This window comes from Salvia miltiorrhiza, chromosome 2, assembly GCF_028751815.1.
Source record: "Salvia miltiorrhiza cultivar Shanhuang (shh) chromosome 2, IMPLAD_Smil_shh, whole genome shotgun sequence".
Lineage (NCBI taxonomy): Eukaryota > Viridiplantae > Streptophyta > Magnoliopsida > Lamiales > Lamiaceae > Salvia > Salvia miltiorrhiza.
The window spans coordinates 68,815,143-68,837,175 of record NC_080388.1 but is presented as its reverse complement, the minus strand read 5'-3'; the positions used below and the strand labels follow the sequence as shown (position 1 = coordinate 68,837,175).

General features: G+C 36.9%; 3 protein-coding genes and 1 long non-coding RNA gene across 5 annotated transcripts; 2 read left to right on the top strand and 2 right to left on the bottom strand.

Moving 5' to 3' along the window:
* Window positions 1–1,153: 1,153 nt before the first annotated feature.
* On the bottom strand, window positions 1,154–6,080 carry LOC131008630 (cysteine protease ATG4-like). Of its 2 annotated transcripts, none has more exons than XM_057935570.1 (9): window positions 5,912–6,080; window positions 5,114–5,706; window positions 4,931–5,016; window positions 4,789–4,839; window positions 3,625–4,001; window positions 3,017–3,155; window positions 1,961–2,016; window positions 1,790–1,860; window positions 1,154–1,692 (listed from the first exon to the last, which is right to left on the bottom strand). In XM_057935570.1, the coding sequence occupies exons 2-9, from the start codon at window positions 5,622–5,624 to the stop codon at window positions 1,493–1,495; spliced, it is 1,491 nt and encodes a 496-aa protein (XP_057791553.1). In that variant the 5' UTR covers window positions 5,625–5,706; window positions 5,912–6,080; the 3' UTR covers window positions 1,154–1,492. The 2 variants fall into 2 exon arrangements, with proteins under 2 accessions (XP_057791553.1, XP_057791554.1); XM_057935571.1 differs by having other exon boundaries at window positions 5,114–5,820; window positions 5,912–6,019.
* A 43-nt stretch (window positions 6,081–6,123) lies between these two features.
* LOC131008631 (uncharacterized) lies at window positions 6,124–7,129 on the top strand. The gene is made up of 2 exons (XR_009096319.1): window positions 6,124–6,673; window positions 6,758–7,129. It is a non-coding gene; the product is annotated as an uncharacterized LOC131008631 (long non-coding RNA).
* Window positions 7,130–8,195: 1,066 nt separating this feature from the next.
* On the bottom strand, window positions 8,196–15,616 carry LOC131008629 (kinesin-like protein KIN-8B). The gene is made up of 16 exons (XM_057935569.1): window positions 14,713–15,616; window positions 14,537–14,608; window positions 14,341–14,457; window positions 13,944–14,032; window positions 13,104–13,248; window positions 12,922–13,017; window positions 12,614–12,705; window positions 12,157–12,258; window positions 11,918–12,064; window positions 11,658–11,808; window positions 10,531–10,593; window positions 10,216–10,452; window positions 9,899–10,003; window positions 9,709–9,822; window positions 8,820–9,410; window positions 8,196–8,725 (listed from the first exon to the last, which is right to left on the bottom strand). Exons 1-16 carry the CDS (start codon window positions 14,755–14,757, stop codon window positions 8,462–8,464), a joined length of 2,430 nt encoding a protein of 809 aa, XP_057791552.1. The 5' UTR covers window positions 14,758–15,616; the 3' UTR covers window positions 8,196–8,461.
* Window positions 15,617–17,070: 1,454 nt separating this feature from the next.
* LOC131009923 (uncharacterized) lies at window positions 17,071–18,750 on the top strand. The gene is made up of 3 exons (XM_057937322.1): window positions 17,071–17,190; window positions 17,655–18,500; window positions 18,589–18,750. Exons 1-3 carry the CDS (start codon window positions 17,086–17,088, stop codon window positions 18,748–18,750), a joined length of 1,113 nt encoding a protein of 370 aa, XP_057793305.1. The 5' UTR covers window positions 17,071–17,085.
* The last annotated feature ends 3,283 nt before the right edge of the window (window positions 18,751–22,033 follow it).

Here is a 22,033-nt window from a genome sequence, read left to right as displayed (position 1 = left end):
AATTGACACTATTCAATTATATAAATAACACTGCCACATTTTTTTTTTTTTTGATCGGGCAAAGTCATGTTAGATATTAGTAGTTAGTTCCTCATCCACTCCAAGAACAACCTTATCTCTCCATTCACCAAACTCCACCTTATATCTCCAATCACCAATTCGATCCCAAGAGGGATCGAACCCGGGTCACTTCACTTAAGTGAGGACCCGGTGGCCAGTGGGCTAAGCCCCATGGTTAACACTGCCACATTTTAAAATGTTATAGTGTCATTTTCAATCTTATAGTGTTATTTAAAATATTATAGTGTCATTTACAATCTTATAATGTCAATTATAGGGAAGTGTCATTTATATTTCTAAATGGTGTCAATTATACACAATGTTATAGTGTTATTTATACGCAGTGTCATTTGTATAACAGAATAGTGACAATTACATGCAGTGTGATTTATATAACTGAATAGTGTCATTTACACGATTTGAATCAGGATGTGTGTTTGAATTATGATGCGGGTCGGAATCTGGATGCGGGTCAATCCGAGTGTACCTAAGACCAAATCTAAATAAAAATGTTGAATACTCAAAAATTAAAACTTAATAACAAATCATTAGGGTGAGGATAATATAAATATAAATTTAAATATGTAAAATCTAAGTGCCGTAATAAATTATACCTTTTGAAAACATGCTAGAAAAGATTTCCACTTTTAAAAATAAGCTAGGCTAGTCTACTATTTGAATCTTCTAATTATATGCAAATTTGGAATGATTTGACATAGTACTTAATTAAAATAAATTTGGTTCTCTAAACTCATGGGCCCACCATATGTGCTGTGGTGTACCTCTTGTAACGGTCTCAAATCCACTTATAATAATTCGGCCTTTAAAAAATTAAGATATTCTATTAGGGCAAGACGTTGAAGGCCTTTAAAAAATAAAGATATTCGATTATTATTAATAGATGGGAACTAATCGACTCCTTTTTGATTTATATACAACATCTACGCTGAATTGTTTTAACTAGGAATAATTTTAGAAGGATTTTCTTTTTATTTATTTTTTGAGTCGATTGAGACTCATACCATATGCATATGGTTTCTCACCCTTACGGCCTTACCAGTTGAAAAAAAAAAAAATACTAGAAGGAATATTGTGAACAGAAAATCGAAATATATTTATAGATTTGACTATGAACTTCGACAGCTATTTCACATAACTACTAGTTCTCAAACAAAAAAGACGCACTAGCATAGTATCCAACAAGTGTAAAATAAAGTGAACTAGCTGAAGATAACAACCTCAAAGGTTTCCTTCAACAAAAAAATAAAATAAATAAAAAATAAATCAAACCTAAAATTAATACATCATTTACGCTAAAGCAACAGGTAACTGGAAGAGCACACAAGTTCGTGGTTTCGAGTAGATCCTACGCAGTTGGACAGAAGCTTAGAAGATCATAAATATAAGCTTCAGCCAGCTGCATCGTTCCGGATCAGAGGAGTTGCCAGTCGTCTTCCTGCCCAGAATTCTCTGATTCACCGGTAGGCAGCCTATGATCAAGGTCACAATCTCGAGTCTCTGTAGTGTTGCCTGGCCTTGGGGATCTGCGGGTCTCAGCTACGGTGAATAATGGAGCACCGTTTGATTGATCGACTAGTTTTGTTGCGCGTACGCAAAAATCATCGAAATCACCTGTCCACAAACAAATATGAGACTTGATCATTGATAACAGACTTGTTTGAATGTGATGGAAGAAGTCTTGACGACTGTGATATAATAGCTCGCTTACTTTTGTCTCTACAATAAAATCCAATTGCCAATGATGAATCAAGAGAATCCATAGCGATATGTCTCACCACACTGCAATTAGTCACAAGAAGTTGAAATAATGGATTGCCAGAAAACAGTAGGACGACAATGTCATCAAGATAGTAAAAGGTTAGGAACACGAATGACTCACTTGCAATGGTAAGACGAAGTATCAGCTTCTACATTATCCCTCTTCATGTTGGCTACCTACCAATCAAACATCCAGCAAGATTAGAATTTATATACAAACTTTAACAACTATATGTAAAAACATAGCGCTTTTAGTGAAAAACACAAAATCATAATGAAGAAAAACATATAAACAAAATCCAATAGCACCATGAATGAGTATGTAATATTCTTTAATTATGCCTTTAAAGATGGGGCAATGAGAAAACGTGATACAGCAAAAAGTATCTAAAACTGATTGGAGTAGAGAATGCACGTAAGATGGCATATTTTAGGCCTTGCATATCCCAATTAATACTAGAATTACCACAAGGTTTTCTTCTCCACCTTGGATTTCTATTACATAAATCAGGACCAATTTACATCCATGAAAACTATTAGTAGAGCCAGACTTACAACTATATTTTCCTACCTGGATACCCAAGGTTTACATGAAAGATGCAGTTTCAGTAGGACAGCTTGATGAAAATCTTAGGAACTTGCACTGATAAGCAGATAACTATTTTCAAGGACAAACAACTTTATTAACATAATAATCTAGTCTTTTTTATAGCCCAAAACTTAGAAATGTCTAACTTAAGCAATTGTTTCAAGGGATCACACACACACACACACACCCAAAAAAGGGGGAAAGAAAAGTAGATAATATACAAAAAGGTGTTAACATAACCCTCTTTCCTAAAATAGGTCAACGTTCTCTGCATTTTATTCTTAATGAAATTTCAGTGTATAACTGAATCCCTGATAGGCATACAAACCCACAACCTTGTCAAACCTATCCATCAGTTGCTAGTCCTACTTAATTCCCATTAACAAACTTTAAAGCCCACCGATCTCTGTTGAGAAAGCAGTAGAATTTTCTAAGCTGCCATCACAAATAAGGCAGAATAACTGTCCTCAAGGGATTAGTATCATATCAAGTAGAAGAAAATTATTTTTTTTCCCTGCAAATATACACCAACCAACAGTTCCATATAAGAAAACGTTGAGAGAATTGTACAAAAAAAGCTGCACGAACCTGTTGAACTTCATGTGGATCCAAATAGAATGCCTTTTCATCTTGCACTCCAACTATGTATGTTGAGGCACCAGGTCTACCACCCAAAATACCAAGGCTCTGTGGAAATTGGAATGTAGCACACAGGAGGGGGAGATACCTGTTTGGAGGCAAAAAAGGTATACATAAAGTAAGGATCATCTTCCTTGGTTTTGTGACTGTAAATGCATAGACAGACAGAAGAAATATAGAATTATGCCAAATATTAGAACCACCACCAGGATATTTTAGCATTCCCTTTTTATAAGGATTATTAAGTCACACCCCTCCTGAGACGATGTATCCGAGATTTAAGATCCGATTGAACATTTCATGAATCAAGGACTAAATGTTATAATAAGTAGAGTATAATTTGACATATCCGACGTTACTGTTTTCATTGTCTCGAGCACAAATAGAGTACTCACATATCGACTATGTACTGTTCTGTAAATCCTCTTTAATCAGACCAAAGAAAGTGCATGATGGTTAGAAGATCAGCTGACTCCGAGAGTGAAAGATGAAAATGACAAAATAAAATTGGAATCTGACACATCTTCCAAATCTTGAGCTCTAGCACATAAACATACCTTGGGTTAACTTTCTCCAGTCCTAAAACCAATGGAACCATCAGTAGGATGGGGGCCCAATCAGCTTCGGCTCTACTAAACTCAGAACAGTATCTTGATATATCCTCAATGCAGAGGACAGGAGCTCCACCTCTTTCCCCATCTTCATCACCAGAAACAACATACAGAGCCATCATTGCAGAGAGGACTCCACCATCAGTTTCCTCCTTATTCCGCATCAAACTTTCCCAAGTACGGCACATGGCATAAGGGCCCACCCAGGAGCCCGCAGCAAGGCCGTAAGCGCTTCCCGCTTGGAGAAGATTGTGTATAGAGAAAGGCGAGTCCTCAGCATCCCCAAAGAGATGTAATATCTCCATGTAACTTTCATCGAGTGGCTAATTAAAAGAAAAAGAAAAAAAACAAACAAACAAACAAACCTACCATAAGAATGTTTTATTGCTTTCATACTATATTTATACATTTCAAGTAAAATGATTCAAATAAACGACATAATCATGGATAGGAAATTACACACGTGACCTACCTAATTTATTGTAGAATTTTTCAGAATTAAATAGATAGACCAACTATGTTTGGTTTCATTTTCTCCAAATGGTTTTTTTCATCAAAATAGAGAATATGTCTATCATTTTTTCTATAATATAGTTTTTTTTATATCACTTATCATTTTTCATTAATACACTAAATAACTACACCTGTCAAAAATTATAAACATGGATATATAGCATTAGTTACAACAGAAAGTTCGACAATACAACGATGAGAGGAAACTTCGCGCAGAGTTCTATTACTATTAATGGGTGGCTCCGGGATTTCTTATGGGCACAAGCATTCAAGGTAATTCAGTCTTGTGGTTCTTCATTATCTGCATATGGCCTTTTTTCCCTAGGTGCTCATTTTTATGGGGCTTTAGTTTAACATTTGTATTCAGTGGACATGGTTATTGGCAAGACCTTATTGAATCCATCATTTAAATTAAAAGGTGCTCCTGCTAATATTAGAACTTAGTCAATTACACATTTTTATATTAGTGCAGTCCCCAATTCCATTATCTGAAACAATATCTCAGAATGCCCAAAAGTAAAACCAAACATAAAGTCAGGTGTAAACTGCGAACTATCAATGTGTGATGATAAAATCTGCATAAAACTTGTGTATTACCTTGTCCGAAGATTTCCTCCATGATCTTCCCAACTTATGAACCAAAAATGCCTGCACATTAGAGTGGTAAATGAGCACATATGACGTGAATGAAATATTCTGTTAAATAAATGAAGATAACAAAAAGAAATGCGTGTAATGCCTGAGCAACAAGCATCTGGCTGCTCCGAAGCATACAACCCCAATTCACGTCACTACTGTACTTTGAGTCCCCAATGGGTGAAAAACCTGCAAGATCAGACAAAACCCCGTCAGCAACATCATCCACGGTTTCTGAAAATTGCACATCCAAACAATGTAGATGTAGTTATGCATTGCACACTACCTTTACGGTACGTAATCAGTATCCGTGATGAGAAATCTTCAACAAACGCAGCAAATCCCTCACTCTGAGTAGGATTTGAAGAATCCTCACCTTCCTGAGCCACATGATAGCAAACTCCCAAAAGCCAGATATCGCTATTGGAATTTGAACTATTTGTCCGACTAAAACCTAAAATTCTCCTCATAGATCCACCATTCATCATGAATCTCCTCACTGCAGCTCTCCAGCCCTCATAATAGGTCTTCCCACTTGCCGACTTTTTCCTGATACTACTGTTAGTGCTGCAACTCCTGCAATCACTTCTCTTTGGACTACCACTCGAATGCCCAAATATTGATGTAGCCGGCGGCCAGATCCCAGACCAAAGTGCTGCCGGCTTTTGATGCTTTCTACAACCAATACCCGGCTCTGCCTCACCCGAGACAGAACCCTTGGGCGAATTAGTGCAACTGAAATTTTTTCTACTTGAATTATCAATAGAATCGGTGTCACTCTCAGGAAACCCCTTCATCAACTAATCAGGAAGCACCAGGAGATTCAATAACTGGTGCCACATAAGAACAGCAGCCTCCAAGAACCATTAATTCCAATATCTGAGAAACAAAATTAAAATCACTAACCGTTCAATAAAACGACAACCTAGAAAGCAAATAACTTCTATCTCAGATTAGAAGCAATTGATCCTAGTCTTTTGCATCATTGACCGTCTGATTGTGTAAAAAACAGAGAGCATGAGCAGAATTGAAGATAATAAACAAAGATTAAATAGCAGAGAATCTTATGGCTGACGCCGCTTACCGGAGACGCCAGCGGCAGAAGCAGAATCCAAAGTGTGGGATGCGCCTTGGGGGGCGGGGGGGTGGAGGAGATGATATCGCTGTTCGTATGCAATAATAATTCGGTTTGCGTACAATCGGCACTTGCCACTTCTTTTGTCTTAACTTTCAATGCTTAGATTAAATTAAAGAGTCCATACATACATCAAAGTATTCATTTTTATACAGTAAAAATAAAAAATATTTAATGACATTAAAAGTTTTGAAATCAAATAATTTTAGGAGAATACAATTTTACCCTTGCCATTATTTTCAATATAACAATCAAATTTTCTAAGCTTCTTTTTTTGTTTTTTGATAAGAAAAGGAATTTTATTGAAATTCAAACTGGGAGCAAATTATGCGTTCATCATAGAATTTGAAAATTTTCTTCCAATAGTAAATTCTGCATAATTCTTCATATAGTCGTGAATTTTTGTTCGTGGCGATAGCGTCAAGGAGAATTATTATTTGTAGCGGCTGCGTCAAAGTGAATTCTACGTATTCTTCTTCATAAAGTTTGAACTTTTTTTTCAACCGTAAATTTTGCATATTTTTTCTTTTTAAAGTAGTGAATTCTTATTTATAGTGGCAGCGTCAAGGTAAATTATGCTTATTCTTCTTCATGAAGTTCGGATTTCTCTTCCAACTGTGAATTCTGCATAATTCTTCTTCCTAAAGTTGTGAATTCTTTTTTGTGGTGATAGCGTTAAGGTGAATTATTCTTTGTGGTGATTGTGTCAAGGTGAATTATGTTCATCCTAAAGTATGAATTTTTCTTCCAACCGTGAATTCTTCATAATTCTTCTTCTTAAAATTGTGAATTCAGTAGTGTCAATGGGAGCGACACCGTAGTCGAAAGTACAAGTAGTGGCGGTGACAGGTTCCGGTGATTATGTTTTCTGGTGGTGGCGACTTGTGATAATTGTCTAGGCGCCGTTGATTTCTCCCTCAATTCGACGATGCTAAGGCGACGCAGTCGTTGGCAAGACGAGGCAATGGCGGTGATAGCGGTTCGATTAATTTTTTGTTCCTTTACTATTAATATTCATGAAATCACAACCAACTCGATGAATTCACAACTAAATCACTAATGTTGGTTGTGAATTCGAGTTAAGGTGGTAAATTATTTTAATTGAATTAAGAGTTTTGTGACGTTTGTATTGTTAATGTTCTTGGTTTTACAATTAGTTTTAAAATAGTGATAAAGTCATAGTTAGTTGTGAATTTGAATCTTAAAACTACAATTCACAACTCAAATAAAATTGGTTGTGAATTCAAGTTTTAAAGTTATAATCCACAACTAGGAAAGTCTTGATTATGAGTTCGAATTTTAAAATTGTAATTCACAACTCTAAATAGTATTGATCGTGAATTCGAGTTTTAAAAGCTTAATTTCACGACTCCGAATAATTTTGATTGTGAATTCGAGTTTTAAAGTTATAATCCACCACTTTTAGGAATAATCTTGATTGTGAATTTGAGTTCAAAAACTCAAATTTACGACTAAAAAATTGTTGAATAATTTTTAAATTTTTGTATCTTAATTTTTAGATTTCTATCTTAGTGAATAATTTTTATTTTTACTATTTTAATTTGTTTATTTTTAAAGTCCAGTCTAAATTAAATATTGTGAATTCTAGAGGCAAATTCAAATAGTCTATCAAAGAAATAAAAGGTCATTCTTATAAAAATTGAATCGTAGCCACACATTGACACATATCATAAGATTTGTCTAAGATTTCGTGTAACAATTAAAAAAAAATCGAAAATCTATTTTTTTCAAAATTTAACCGTTGATTTTTATTTTTATTTTTTTAAATCCGTCCGTTGCATTGTAAACTGCTATTTTTTTCCCTTCTATAAATACCATTCTTCCACAAAATAAAATTCACCACTTTCTCAACTACATTTCTCTTCAAAAAAATTCTCATCTCAACTACAATTCTCTCTTCTACATTTTTATTGTAATTTTTTATTTTATTATTGTATTTTAATTACTATATTTTTAATTTTATTTTAATTATTGTAATGATTAATTTTATTTTTAATGAAATTGGGAATTTAAAAATAAAAGTGTAGAAATATAAATTTTGTGGAAATGAGAATCTAAGACACCCTCTAAGCACCAATGCATTGGAGAGGGGTGTGTCTTAGGTGGGGACCACCATCCAAGACACCCCCTTAAGACACCATGCATTGGAGATGCTCTAAATGATGAGTGGCTCTTGACATCAAAATTGATCAGAAGCATAACCAGGAGCAGCGGAGAAGCTCGATGCACTTATATTTACAATCCTGAAAAGTCTAGCTACGAACCAACTATTGAACAAAATCGTATGTCTAGGTACAAGCCCCACTAACAAAAAGAATTGAACTACAAAGAATTGAGCAGATTACATTGGGCTTGAACAATGCCAACTAATTCTAGTACATGTACACTTGGAGGGGAGAGGAGGGGAGGGGTGGGGAGGGTAGGAACACATGACAGAAAAAATGAAGTACAAAAAAATGAACGAATAGAGGATCTATATTACTTACACTTGAATTGCTCTCCCTTAAACTTGGAAGTGATATGGGAAGGAAGTATGCCTGCAACAGTTTTCTGTGGACCAAGTGTAGCTTTCCGGAATCCATGCTGAGAGTTAACCTCATTCCCAACTTGATCCACCACAAAATGTCCGAAAATCTCTCCACGATGTCTCGTTGCCACATCTTTGCATGGATCCCATCTTCTGTTAATCCCAACATATGAATTTATGTTTACTTGCGGTGTATTAGCCACCAACATTGCGTCCTGTAGCAGTAGCAAGTTTCGAGTAAATCAGGGGAAAACTTCCGGGATACAAGTTCACGGAAATCAAAAAAATTATACAAGAATTTGAGAGGACCTGTTGCAGTTGGTGCTGCCTAAAGTTGGTACTGAAAGACAAACTTGAAACACCACTCTGTTCATAGTGAGAGACATGGCTGCTCCTCTGCGGAAAAGAATTTCTCGATCCATGTGGCCGTTGATCGACTGAACCAAAACAAGAACCTGGCTGATTGTTGCACCAGCGTGGATTGATTGATGGGGACAGCCCATGAGAAATGTAATAGTATGAAGCATGGTGCTCCTCTCTGAAAAGTGCAGGAGTAAGCTTCTGACTTTCCATCGGGAAAGATCTCACTCCAAGTTCCTGTTCTTGAGGAAAAAACCCAGGTGATACAAAACTAGATTGACCATCAAACGTAGAATGATATAATGGATTGTGCTTTTCATGCTTCAAAATTGGGGAATGTGTCATGTTGGACGGTCCTGATGTTATCATGTTGATGTCATCCACAGTCATTCCTTGCTTTGCTCCAAGCTCAACTATTTGTTTCTCACCGAGCCCCAAGCTCGCTAGCAGATCCCAGAGCTTTCTTTGCACTTCTCTTTGGCTGTAAATGATTTGATCTCTTATTGCCATTTCAAATTGAAGTTCGGTGTTGGTAATTCCCTGCATAACATTTCAAGGCTCAAATAAACTTACAATGGAGAATAAGTGGAACTATGATATGTGGTTAGGCAGCTTGCAAAAGAAAGGTGCAAGGTTTCCTAAATCGAAAAGGTAGAACACCGCGTTCTTTTAGAGAGTTTAAGATGCTTCAATGGGAGAGAAAATTTCTAGAAATGTACTTGCTCGGTCAAGCAATGTGAAAAAAATTCACGAGGCCAATATTCTAGTTCTAATCAAATTATAAGTAATGGTCTTGAAAAGATAAAGAATGCTGTAGCAAATCAGTAGTATGGTTTACCAGCAGTCTGTACTGACTCAGAATACCCAAATATGTTTTGTTGCCATTATTTTTAATGGCTTCATCAATCAGGTCCTGCAGTTGACGCTTGCGCTTTTCATTTGCTTCAATTTCCTGCAATAGAACATGACACCACTTTTATGTTAAAAGAGAAAAATATGAGAAAGCATGCAACCATCACAGGCACAACCTTCTGATAACTAACACCCATCTCATCATTATCACGAATGTTATCAAGAATCACTTGACGCCTTGCTTGCAACGCCTGCACAACAGGCCCATCACTCTCGATCACCTGCAAAAATAGAACATGAGGTAGCTTCACATATATGCTAGATAATGATCTTCATATTATTCAAATGAATTATCCATAAATTTGATTAGAAACGTCTCGTTAAGGAGGCCAACAGAGTGAGTAAAACACAAAAAGCCAGCTCCGTAGAGGGATTACATTCTCAAGTAATCCAGTTTACAATTATCTAGTTAGCAAAGAAGCCATTGTGTAACCTGTTGTTTTGCAATAGCATCATCAAGGTGTTGGAGTTCCTTGCGATTCCGAACATTAGTTTCTTCAAGTTCAATAAGAGCCTTCTGTAAGTTTATCCTCTCCAGGACATTTTCATTAGTTTCCAGGCTCAATGCATTCAACAGTGATAATTCATCATCAGCTGCTTTTTCAGTAGACTTAGCATTAAGTTGTGACTCTTTTTCAGCTAATTCATTCCTCAACCGGCTAACCTCACTCTGCAAAATAAATTGTTTTGATATTACTACATGACATCTGTCCTTGAGAACAAAGATTAACACCAGCAAAATAGTTACCTGAAGATTGTCAATCATTTTCTGGTAGTCTGATGTGTGAGCATTTATTGTTCCTACATTTTTCTGAGAACCAGACACTTTGCTCTATTAGTATGTATATTCTAGAAGAGACTACAGTTGAACCATTTGTGAGTTTCTGTAGCCAAAAAATTGAAAATCATACTTCCAAGAAAGAAAAGAAGGATTTTTTTTATTATTACTATTATTTATTAGAAAAATAAAGGAGATCATATAGACAGAGAACAACAATCCTGAATGAATCCAATCTTGTATTCTGCTAAATAAGTGAGGTTTCCAAGTTAAATAGTATCCCAGTCCAACTTACAGTTTAAAGTATGAGAACCCATGAGTTGATTAAAGTGTCCACCGGAGAGGTAAGAAACGCTTAGGTGCATTCAGGCGATTTCATATACATTACAGTAAACAGGTTGATTTGAAAAATAAAACAGTTACCAGTCATTGAGTACATCTACAATTCAAACTGCCCTCATAGGTATGCATTTCCAATTTAAATAAGAACTTATGTACCAGAAACAATTAATCAATTTATACTGGTTCAAATTTTGAGGAGGGTTAAGGTAATAAGCAGAATATTGAAAGTTTCTTTCTGAAACCAAAAGAACAATTTAGGTTCAAAGCATACTAGACTTCTTTCTTCCAACAAAAATATCTTCACGGCTTGACCTAACATCTTAGAAAAAAGATCTTAATAAGAGTACAAATGTGTAGCACAGTTAAAGTAGAAACCTAGAAAGAGTACGTGATTTATCACTCCCTCCGTCCACGAAAACTGAGGTGTGGTTTGGAGGGCACGAGTTTTAATAAATGGTTGGGAGATGTGTGTAAAGTAGAGAAAGGACCCACCAAAGTTGATTTGTTAGGCAATTAATAAATGGTTTGTGAGATGAATTTTTGTAAATATTGAGTGTGAATGGAATTGAAAATATAAGGATGTGTACCAAATTTAATAAGCATCACACTTATTGTGGACGGACCAAAATGGCAAAAAAACCACACTTTCCGTGGACGGAGGGAGTATGAAGTTTTCCTTGATTAAGATAGAAAAAGCAATTTATCCCATTAAAACATTGGGATCATTTTTATGTTGAAACATGATGTTTATTCACCTGGATATGTGTCTTAATTTCCTTTGCTCGGTCAGCATACTTCAGAGTATTGACAGTATGGTGATACTGATTGTCGGCTGGTGAGATGGTGGCAATCATTATTGTTTGAGAATTACCACTCAGACCATCTTTAAGAATCCGTGTCAACTTGCTGAAAGGAAGTTTAAGATAAGGCACTTTATCAGAACTTCAATACACCATGTACTAATCATCACAAAGAACTTCAATACACAGAGAGAGGTGGGAGTGGAAGCGAGGACCTATTCCGGTACGGGACATAAGCCAGACCCTTCTTCTGTTGTTTACCCAAAGCATTAATGCAGTTTGCCAAAGCAAGAAGGGATCGGTTTATATTAGCACCATCTCTCAGTTTCTGTCCCCCGCTATTTGTTTCAGATGCCCGTTCACTGCATCATAAATTCTCTGAGCAACACTTCATACCTTTTAAGTGAAGAGATGACTACAGTGTTTGAAGTAAATATAGAAAGGAGGTAGAAACCTTCCAGCAAGATCTACTAGTGCAAGTTTTCCTCTGATAACTTGGTTTGGATATTTCTTTTGTTGTTTTCTTGTCACAGTTATCTCTAGAACTGCGTGGGATCTGTAAGAGAGAATACATGTTCAACTTTTAGAGGAAGGTTAACAATGCTAGGGAAATTAGTCAAGTTAGGCAATATGTGAAACAGATGTTCAATAACAGAAATGGAGCACAGAGTTTTTCAAATTGCACTTGGCCATCAGCATACTTCTTAGTGCGTCTTTTAACCTTTAAAAAATTTGCAAACAGGAAGCAGGGGTAACTGGGTGACTAGGTGCACAATAGACTATTTAGAAGCTCGTGAAACAAACCATCAGTCAATTGATGCCACCATCAATGATCAGACAGATCCCATTTACATGAAAAAGAATAAGCAGAGTATGAGGGGGGGAAAAAAGACTTAGAATAAATCACCCACCGTGAGGAAGTTGCATTGACCTCGGTGCTTTCGGTTTTTCGCCTGCTGTTCCCCAAATTCAGAAGTTCAAGAATTCTGTCAGCTGAATTCACCTGAGTGCAGGCAGCAACGATATTAACAACACCAGATACATGTTAAGACTTAAACTAGAATATCTTCTAAAAAAATATTGGCTCACCACCAAGAATATAAACCACATTTCAGTCCCTATTACAGCATTATATATATACGAATGAAGCATGTGTAAGATTATATATTAGCTTCTCATAATGCGCATCAATTTCTATGGAAGAAACACATAGAACTACCTTGATACTTCTGAGACCAGCAACAACTATTCCTTGTTCTGGATCCTCCCTTAGTTCCAAGTGACCTGACGACTTTTCTAGAAGGTCGTAGATCACCTGCATGAAAACAACTCATATTCATAGAGATTCAGATAAAATAAGTTTCAACATTTATCTTCTCAAGAAAATAAGTAATGACCAACCTCATTGTAGACTTCAAGGTATGAACAAGTAACTTCAAAGTCATCAGAGCTATTGTCTTTCTCCATTAGATTAAAAATTGTATTTAAACTGAGAACCATAAGTCCTGGATCATCTCGAGTTCCAACCATGGTATATGTTTTACCGCTGATAGAAGAATCCAAGAAACAATCAATGGTATCATATGCATGTGCACGTAAAGCAAGTAAAATGAAGCATATTCATTCTATTTCCAAATGCTAGGCCTCATGATATTCTTTAGTGAAAAAACCAAAATAGCCCCTGGATACCTGAGAATCATTAGAATATAGGTAATGGCACGCATAACGATTCATAATCATCATTAATGTCACAAAAATCAGAAACTAATGTGTCATAAGTTAGCTCTTGTGATAAAAAGAATGCTTTCTACAATACAAACATACAAATTACGAAATTTATACAAAATAACAATCATGCTACTTATACATATCCATTATCTCATTTACAAAGGATGATAAATTTAGAAACTTGAGCTAATACTTTGATGATAACTTTTAGATAGTTCAGCTCCTACTCCTTGTAAAATATCTGTGAGTAAATGTTTCATTCTTTCAGCAACAACATTAGCATGGTAAAGTTTAAGAACAGGAGCTGGGACACATTAATGAACACCAAGTTGGACAGAACTCAAAAGCAGACACTTGGGATATTTAATCCTCCTTACTTTCCAGGCCACAAACGACTGGTAACTTTATTAGTTAAGACAACAAGAGTTCTATGCGAGACAAATCCTTCTGAATTCCAAAGTCAGTAAAATTAGCAAAAAACTACTGCAATTTGCTTATAAAATCTCAAACTACCTGCCAGTGGAACCATAAGCAAAGACAGTTGCATTGAGACCGTTGACTACGCCAGCAATTGTGCAACGTATACTTCTCTTGTATACATCCTGAAGAAGAAGCAACATCATCAGTTTCTACATTTTGCCAAAAAAAAAAATCCACGCAAGAAACCTTTTTATCTAGCTCCATTGGCACCATTGAAACATGCATCTTCATTCACCATTTTCAATCTGAACTAGCTAAAATCAATGTTATGTGGAATAATTATGGAGTTCCAATTCATGCAATCATGGTGGCAGGGGTCCAAATGACGTTCTTGCCAGACATAGTGAATTTTACCAATTAGAAGAGCATTTGTAGACACTAGACAGATATACAACCAAAATAAGTAATGAGTAATGACACATATACCTACCAAATTGGTAGAGTTAGTGCCATATGCATAATCAAATGTGTATCTCCGCTCCTTTGTTCGATTTTGTATGCGATCTAGGTACTCCTTTGAAAGGTCCGGGTCTAAAACAAGAACTTCCTGCATCAACCATTTCTTCATATTTCTCATAAAAAAAATGTCAGAGAAAATCATGTTTACACTTCTAGATGAAAATAACCTTGTCATTATGCACTCTTACTATATCACGTCCAAGCTCTTTGGCAGTCAGCGGCCGGCATTTGACAGCCACCTATGACGAACCAAAAATGATATCAAATTCATGGAAAATCAGAAAACTTAATTATGAAGGAAAAGAGAAAATCCAGAGGATTAAAAGGAAAAGATTGAACTAACAGTGAGAGTGGTGATTTTCTTCGTCGTAGCTGTAATGCTCGGCATACTTGGCTAACATTCGTTTCCAAGTTTCACGCAGTGCTCCAATTAGAAGCTTTATTCTAACTTCAGAATAGCCTCGCTAGCTGAGAAACTGACTTTTTTCGGGGAACAGAATACAAAGTAACATAAGCCTAATTACTCTACCCAAAAAAACATAAGCCTAATTACCATAAAAATACACAAAAGGAAAAACCACTGCCATTCAATAAAATCAAATAATGCAGACACGCACTAATAAGTTTGGAAAAAGAAACACAAGAATGAAACCTACGCTAACACAGTCGGGAAAAAAAGAAATGAACGCGGAACAAGAAATCCTAATTCAATACAAATTACCTTTTCATTCAACCTAAAAAAACCTACTAAAAAGTAAAAACACAAAGGATATTCCAAAAAAAAAAAAACAACTCCTCCGAAGTCAAAGTTCGTCAATATCGAACAACGACAGCGTACGTCAGTGCAATCTCTATACAAAAATAACCAATTTTCAGCTGAAACAGCTGGATTCCAAGGAAATAGGAAAAACCGAAAAAATAACACGAAAAATGAGGAGGGGAAATGCGGCAGTCGAGATCGATTTCAGAAAGCAACGGAGAAATTGAAATTACAAGCAATGAATACTTTGAATTTGGATAGAGGGAGTGGAGAAGATCCGCAAGGGCATTGCATTGAATTGGAGTAAATATGAAAAATGAATCAGAGAAGTTTCTTGTCTGAAAGACGTTGAGCTATATTTATTAATACTATATGGAGTATTTCTTTCTATATGTAATTTTATTTTTGTCTTTGGTGGAAGAGAGAAGCTGATTGTTTGCACTGCTCTCATATTTTTGTAACTGTGGTGGAGGAGGGAATTTGGTATTGCCTGCATCATGCGGTTGATTGATCCTGACCGTTTATTTGGGGGTGGATGCTTCTTTTACTACACCAGTCACCACGGAGTGTAATTTAATTTTTTTTTTTTTTAAGAATAAAGGCGTATTATATTAAATCACGATGCACAATATCGTTAAGTCAGACAGATAAATCCAACTTTCAAATAATTACACTCGAAGACCGAGCGGCACAGCAAGAAGAGAGTCGGTGAAGATCACGGTAGGCCCTAGCTCATTATCCAAGCAAGAATCTAACTTTTTAGAAATAATTTTTATGAGTTGAATTAACGATAACTGAATCATTTGAAGAGTGAATTTTGGCCCATTCTCCTAAGATTTGATCAAATTATAAGAATCTAATTTTTTTAGAAGTCCCTTAGAAATTTTGTGACCCTACGTTTCATTAGTAATATCTGATTAGGATACGAAGATTAAGAAAAATGTAGTTAATGTGTTGGTATAAGATATTTAAAGATTATTTTAAGTGAGTTAATGTATAAAGTGAATTGGGGATCATTATTAATAATATTTTAAATTATTATTTTTTATTAAAAAAGATATAAAATATTATTGTTGGAACGTTTTAATATAGTAATGGAGATATTACTAATGGGAACAGAGGAGGAAGTAATAAATAGAACCCAACACCGATGAAAAATTATAACCTACCAAGTAATTTGACAAACCAAGTAACAGAAATGAGTATGCTCTCAATTTACCGAACTAAGAAAAAATTAAAATATTCCACTACGCACAACCTTAAATATGTTTCATTGGGAAGATGCAGCAATAACTTAAATATTTCAAAAAGTAGCAAAAAGCGTAATTGAATTTAAATTTATAATGTCATGAGTCTATATTGTCATAAATGTCAAGTAGCAATAACTTAACGGGTGAGATTTTTATGTAGCACTTTCTATAAAATAAATAAGTTAAGTATCAAGGCTCATAAAAAAATAAGTTTTATAGCACATTCTCTCTCAATATCTAATGGTCCCCACATATATCACTTCTCTCTCTCAATATCTAATAAAAAAAATTATTAAAAATGTCCACATCCCCACAAAATCTCGGCCACAACACTTCAAATGAAAAAGTAAGTCAATTTTCGAATCTTCTATCAAAATCAATTTTGTCCTATATTGTCTTTTTCTCTCTCTTCCTACACGAACCCTAGCCTCCCGTGTATGCACAGAATTTTCACGCCTCTCACTCTTTTGCTCAAGAAAATTTCCAAGTGAAACCGTGTGTGCACACCATTTCCCTCTCTTGTACAAGCTCAAATTTCACCCAATTTGAGAGCAAAATTTCACCCAATTTCACGCCTCTCACTATTTTCTACAAACTACCTACCGTGTGTGTACCGTGTGTGGTTTGAAAATTGAAACCCCAAAGCCGTGTACTCCATAATAGAGCAAAAACAACTTGATGAATTATTCTATCTTCTCAATTAACAATGAGTGAAACTGAATCCGACTACTCCAGAGAGGAAGAACAGCCTGTAGAACGAGGCCATCGCCCGAGTACATCGAGGAGGGAAAAATACCCGACGCCGAATCCGGTAAGTAACCGTGAACTATATTTGTTAAAATTTGAATTTATGTGTTTTGTATTGTTAAATTGTGCACAATAGTTGATTATTAGGTGTTTATGTATGGCATAATGTTGGTAATTTGTGAAATTTTGATTCTGGAAAGTAATTTGAACAACCGTGTACAACCGTGTATGGTTCTTCAGTACACGGTTGTACACGATTAGGTATTTATGTTACACGATTAGTATTAATTGATTTAATATGCCCTAATTATGTATTTTCAACGTATAGATGTATTTTTCGTGTATGAACAAACCGTGTACAACCGTACACGGTTTGTTCATCCGTACACGGTTGTACACGGTTGGTCTATAATCTGAAACGGTTGTACACGGTTGGTCTATAATCGTACACGGTTGTACACGGTTGGTCTAGAATCTGTACACGGTTGATATTTTTTGATACTGATCATCTTTTTGAATTAATTGCAGCCTCCGAGGCATGTTTGGTTACGTCCGTGCATGCAAGGTTATGCCGGACGAATCAATCACTATGTAAAGGACACGACACTGAAGGAAGTGGAGACCTGTCTGACGCACTACCAGCGATTGGAACAATTTAATCAAGGTCCGTTTGGGCATTTACTTCAGTTGAAGAGGCAGGATAGTGCGAATGCCGCACTGCACCATCTTCTTGCACGGGAGTTGTATGACGAAGCATTCGGTCCGTGGGAGAAGTGGTTCCACGTTGGTGGACACGACATTCGATTCGGCGCAGTGGAGTATTGTCTGGTGACGGGGTTGTGTTTCGGGCCATCCCCGCAGCGTTTTGATCCTGATGTGGATCACCGTGTTGGGAAGCAGAGTCTATGGCACCGAGTTTTGAAAGGCAAGAAGGTGGAAGTGAAGGATCTGCGGAAGCGGTTCGTGAGCCGCAGTCTGGGCAACAGTGCCCAGGATTATTTGAAGGCGGCCAATATTCTCGTGGCGTATGATCTCATCTTCTGTCGGGATTATAAATACGTGCACGATTGGGTGTGGGCACTGGTAGAGGAAGATCAGGCATGGTCCGACTTCCCGTGGGGCTCTTACTCATTCCAGATTTTGTGTCATGGGATGAGTGTGTTGAAGAAGCATCCCAACGAGATTACCGGTAATAGGAAGACGTACCACTTCTATGGGCCCATATGGGCATTACAGATTTGGTCGTACGAGGCCATTCCGAGGTTGGGCCGCGCGTGTGGGATGCGTGACACGAGGTTGCAGATGCCACGATTGGTGAACTGGACGACTTGGAAGTCGGCTTCTGACTTCACCCACTTTTTTGATGCTCATGAGGTAATTATTGTTGTTTTTTACAGTTTCAATCATTTTATTATGTTATGATTAACGAATAATGAGAAATGATCGATTCATCTTTGTGCAGGCTGAGTGTCACCGGACACTCGAACCGGTCGAGGAGGAGAATGATTCATGGTATTTGCAGACCCTGAGGCATCCAGAGCCCTTTTCTGTACGATACCATCCCGGAGGGAAATACGCTGGCTTGACAGAGCCAGTTGTACCGGAGCCGCGCTCCTCCTGTTAGGCCTCCCCCTGTGCAGAGGAGTATCTCACGAGCAGAGAGGACTCGTGAGAAGCAGCCTGTCCCTGTCCCGAGGAGTAGCTCACGGGCAGAGAGGGCTCGTGAGAAGCAGCCTGTCCCTGTCCATGTCGAGCGACATAGGCAGACGTATGAGGAGCCAGGTGGCAGCCCGTCGAAGCGGCGCAGGTCAGAGGAGTTTGATGATCGCGAGCCTCAGGCAGACCGAGATGAGGATTATTGGAGGCGACGCGATGAGGACCTGATTGCCCGTATCACACAGGAGCATCTGATACGAGTTCCCAAAATCACCATACGTCATCTCAATCGCGATGTTTCTTGCACGGAGAGCGAAGCTGTAATTGATCTCAATACCGAATAAGCGCTGCATCTCTGACATCATCTCCTTCGGCTTCAAAACGACCCCCTCGCCTACCAATTTCCGTGCAAAATATCTTCCAACAACCCTCGCCGGAATCTGTCTCGGGGCAGTGCGATTCAAATCCATGTGGCAGGTATGATGCATCACCACCTTGATCACTCTCCAGATCGATGCACTCTGAACGGCTCGCAGCATGAACGGACAACCGTTGCCATGCTTGCAAACAAACCACAAACGGGTCGTACTGGAACGATGCACGGCGTACTCCACGTGATTCTCCATATGGTACAGGCCAACAGCGATTGCCAAATCATCCTTCGACGTGAATAGAGCCCCCACTGATAATATCCCGCTCTCCAATACGTTAGAATCCTCCCAACCTAATGCCGGCGCATCGTCAAAATCGAGGACTGGAATCCCCCAATCACGTGCCTCAAGCTGCTGAACTCCAACACGAGGCTCGACATCGGGCTGATCATCCGATGTGAAATTCTGAGGCCCTGTCTGTCTCCACGCTTCCTGTTCAGTCGACACTGAATCCAATATCTCTCTGCGTCGTATCGCCTCTTCTTCCTCATCCGAAGACTCGGACTCGTCTTCCTCCTCCTGCGACGATGAATCGTCCCTACTATCATCGTGTGTAGGGATACTTCTTCCAATGTCCGTCTCAATAGGAAACATAGTAGACCGATGTCCCTCATAATATACCCGCTCTTGAGTCTGAGGAACCGGAGCCGCAGATTGTTTGCCCTTCTCGATCACGTAAACAACGGGATATTTCTTATGCTCGGAAATCAGCCGGTTCAAATCCGAATCAGTCTTCAAAGCCACTTTTATTTTTCGCCCTTCGTCCGTGGTCGATGTGTAGAAAAGCATATAAGTGGATCGACCATCCTCGTTTAATTGATCGTGCACCTCTTGCATCAACTTCGCATGACAAAGGTCTTCCTTAGACATGTACACGACAACCTCATCGCCTCCTTCATACTCGGTTAATTTCCACTGACCACTGTGCCGTATAACGATTGCTTGAAACGACATCTGCTTCAAAACGACAAAAATACAACATTTAAATACACAAACAGGAAACCGTGTACCCCAATACATCAACTGAATATACAAACATGCTAAAAATAACATCAAAATCATATTCAACCCAACCGTGTACAGCAAATTCGACCACCGTGTACAACCGTGTACACAACCGTGTACACGGAAACCCTAACCGTGTACAGCAGAACACTAAGGGTTCAAAAATAAGATAATTTGCGTACAGAGTGTTTTTTTATGCCGTTTTTAGTCCAAAACATGTAATAAGTCATATATATAACATAATTATTGAAATAAACAACAAAAAATCACTAAAATACAAACCGTGTACAACCGTGTACTCAAGAACACAAACCGTGTACAGACGAAATTTAAAAAAAAATATGTATTTCACATACCTTATGTAATACAAGCCTTTAGATGATTTTTTTTTATATTCGGAGCAACCGTGTACTACCGTGTATGTGTTTCGAGAGGATTTTCTTCTTCTTTCTTGTTCAAATGAGTGATGAATGAACATTTGGTTGGTATTCTTCATTAACTACCTACCAGCAACCGTGTACGGACCAATTAAGTTCGTAAATTTAAGGTTGTTTCCTTAACAAGTGTGTATGACTTTGAGTTGGTATAAATGCACCCAACAACCGTGTGATATGGTTTTAATTCCCACATAAAATCACGCCATAAATTCATGTGCACCCATAATATGTCACCCATAAATTCATGTACACAAGATATCAGCCTTATGGGAATCAAAATTTCTCACATAAAATCACGCCATTTTAACGTGAATAGAGAGAGAATCAGATTTTGGTTTTACTTTCTTATTTTTAAATCAAAAATAACTAATATGTCACTATCATTCACTTTATTGACTTGTACTTATGTACTTTAGGTCAAATGTGCTACAAAACTTATTTTTTTATGGGGTGTGATACAAAACTTATTTATTTTATCAAAAATGCTACTACTATGTATTGTCACTAACTTAATAGTACTATATTTCAAAAAGTAGCAATAACATAATTGAATTTAAATTTCTAACGTCATGACTCATGAGTTTTTAGTCGTTCCATTCTGATTTATTGCTCTTCGTGTTCGTGAGTTTCTTATTAATTATGACCAAAATGTGACCTTTATCACATAAATTGTGCTTCCACTACCAATCAAAAAGAAATTTGTGCTTCCACTAAAATAGATCTATTTGGTTAGCGACAATTTATAGTTTAAATTCCCTGTGATAAATTATGTCTCGTTCGACTAAAATAAACAGTTACGGAAAACCAGTTTCAATGCTAAAAAAATTACTACTACTACTATACAAGGAAAACTAAAACAATGAGAGTAAATTTACAACTGTAGAAACATTTAACATGTTCTTTTTTCTATTTGTGTGAAACTTTATAGTAATTCCTATTTTTGCGAAACATGATCATATTGAATTAACGACTAATTATCTCTAATTCCTGTCAAATTAATATTTGTCTCTCACAGCCACACATGTTTTCGTGTTTCTCTTAGGGTGTGTTTACTTTGATAGAAAAAGTTAGAAAAAAAGTATATTGTCCATCATTTTGACATGTTTCCTATGATAGATAATTTTCTTCGGTCAGGCTGGAAAATTTATTCGGGCAGCCCCTTTTCACTCATTTTCTCACAAATGTTGGATAATATTATCCTATTGGGAGGGTGTGAAAATATTTTCCAACATTTCAATTTGTTTATCCATCTATTTCTAACAAAGTAAGCATATGATAAAAAAAAAGGAGAAAAAAATAATATTATCTCACATTTTCTTATCCATCATTTGAAAAATGAAAATTTTACTACCAAAGTAAACACACCCTTAATGTAAAT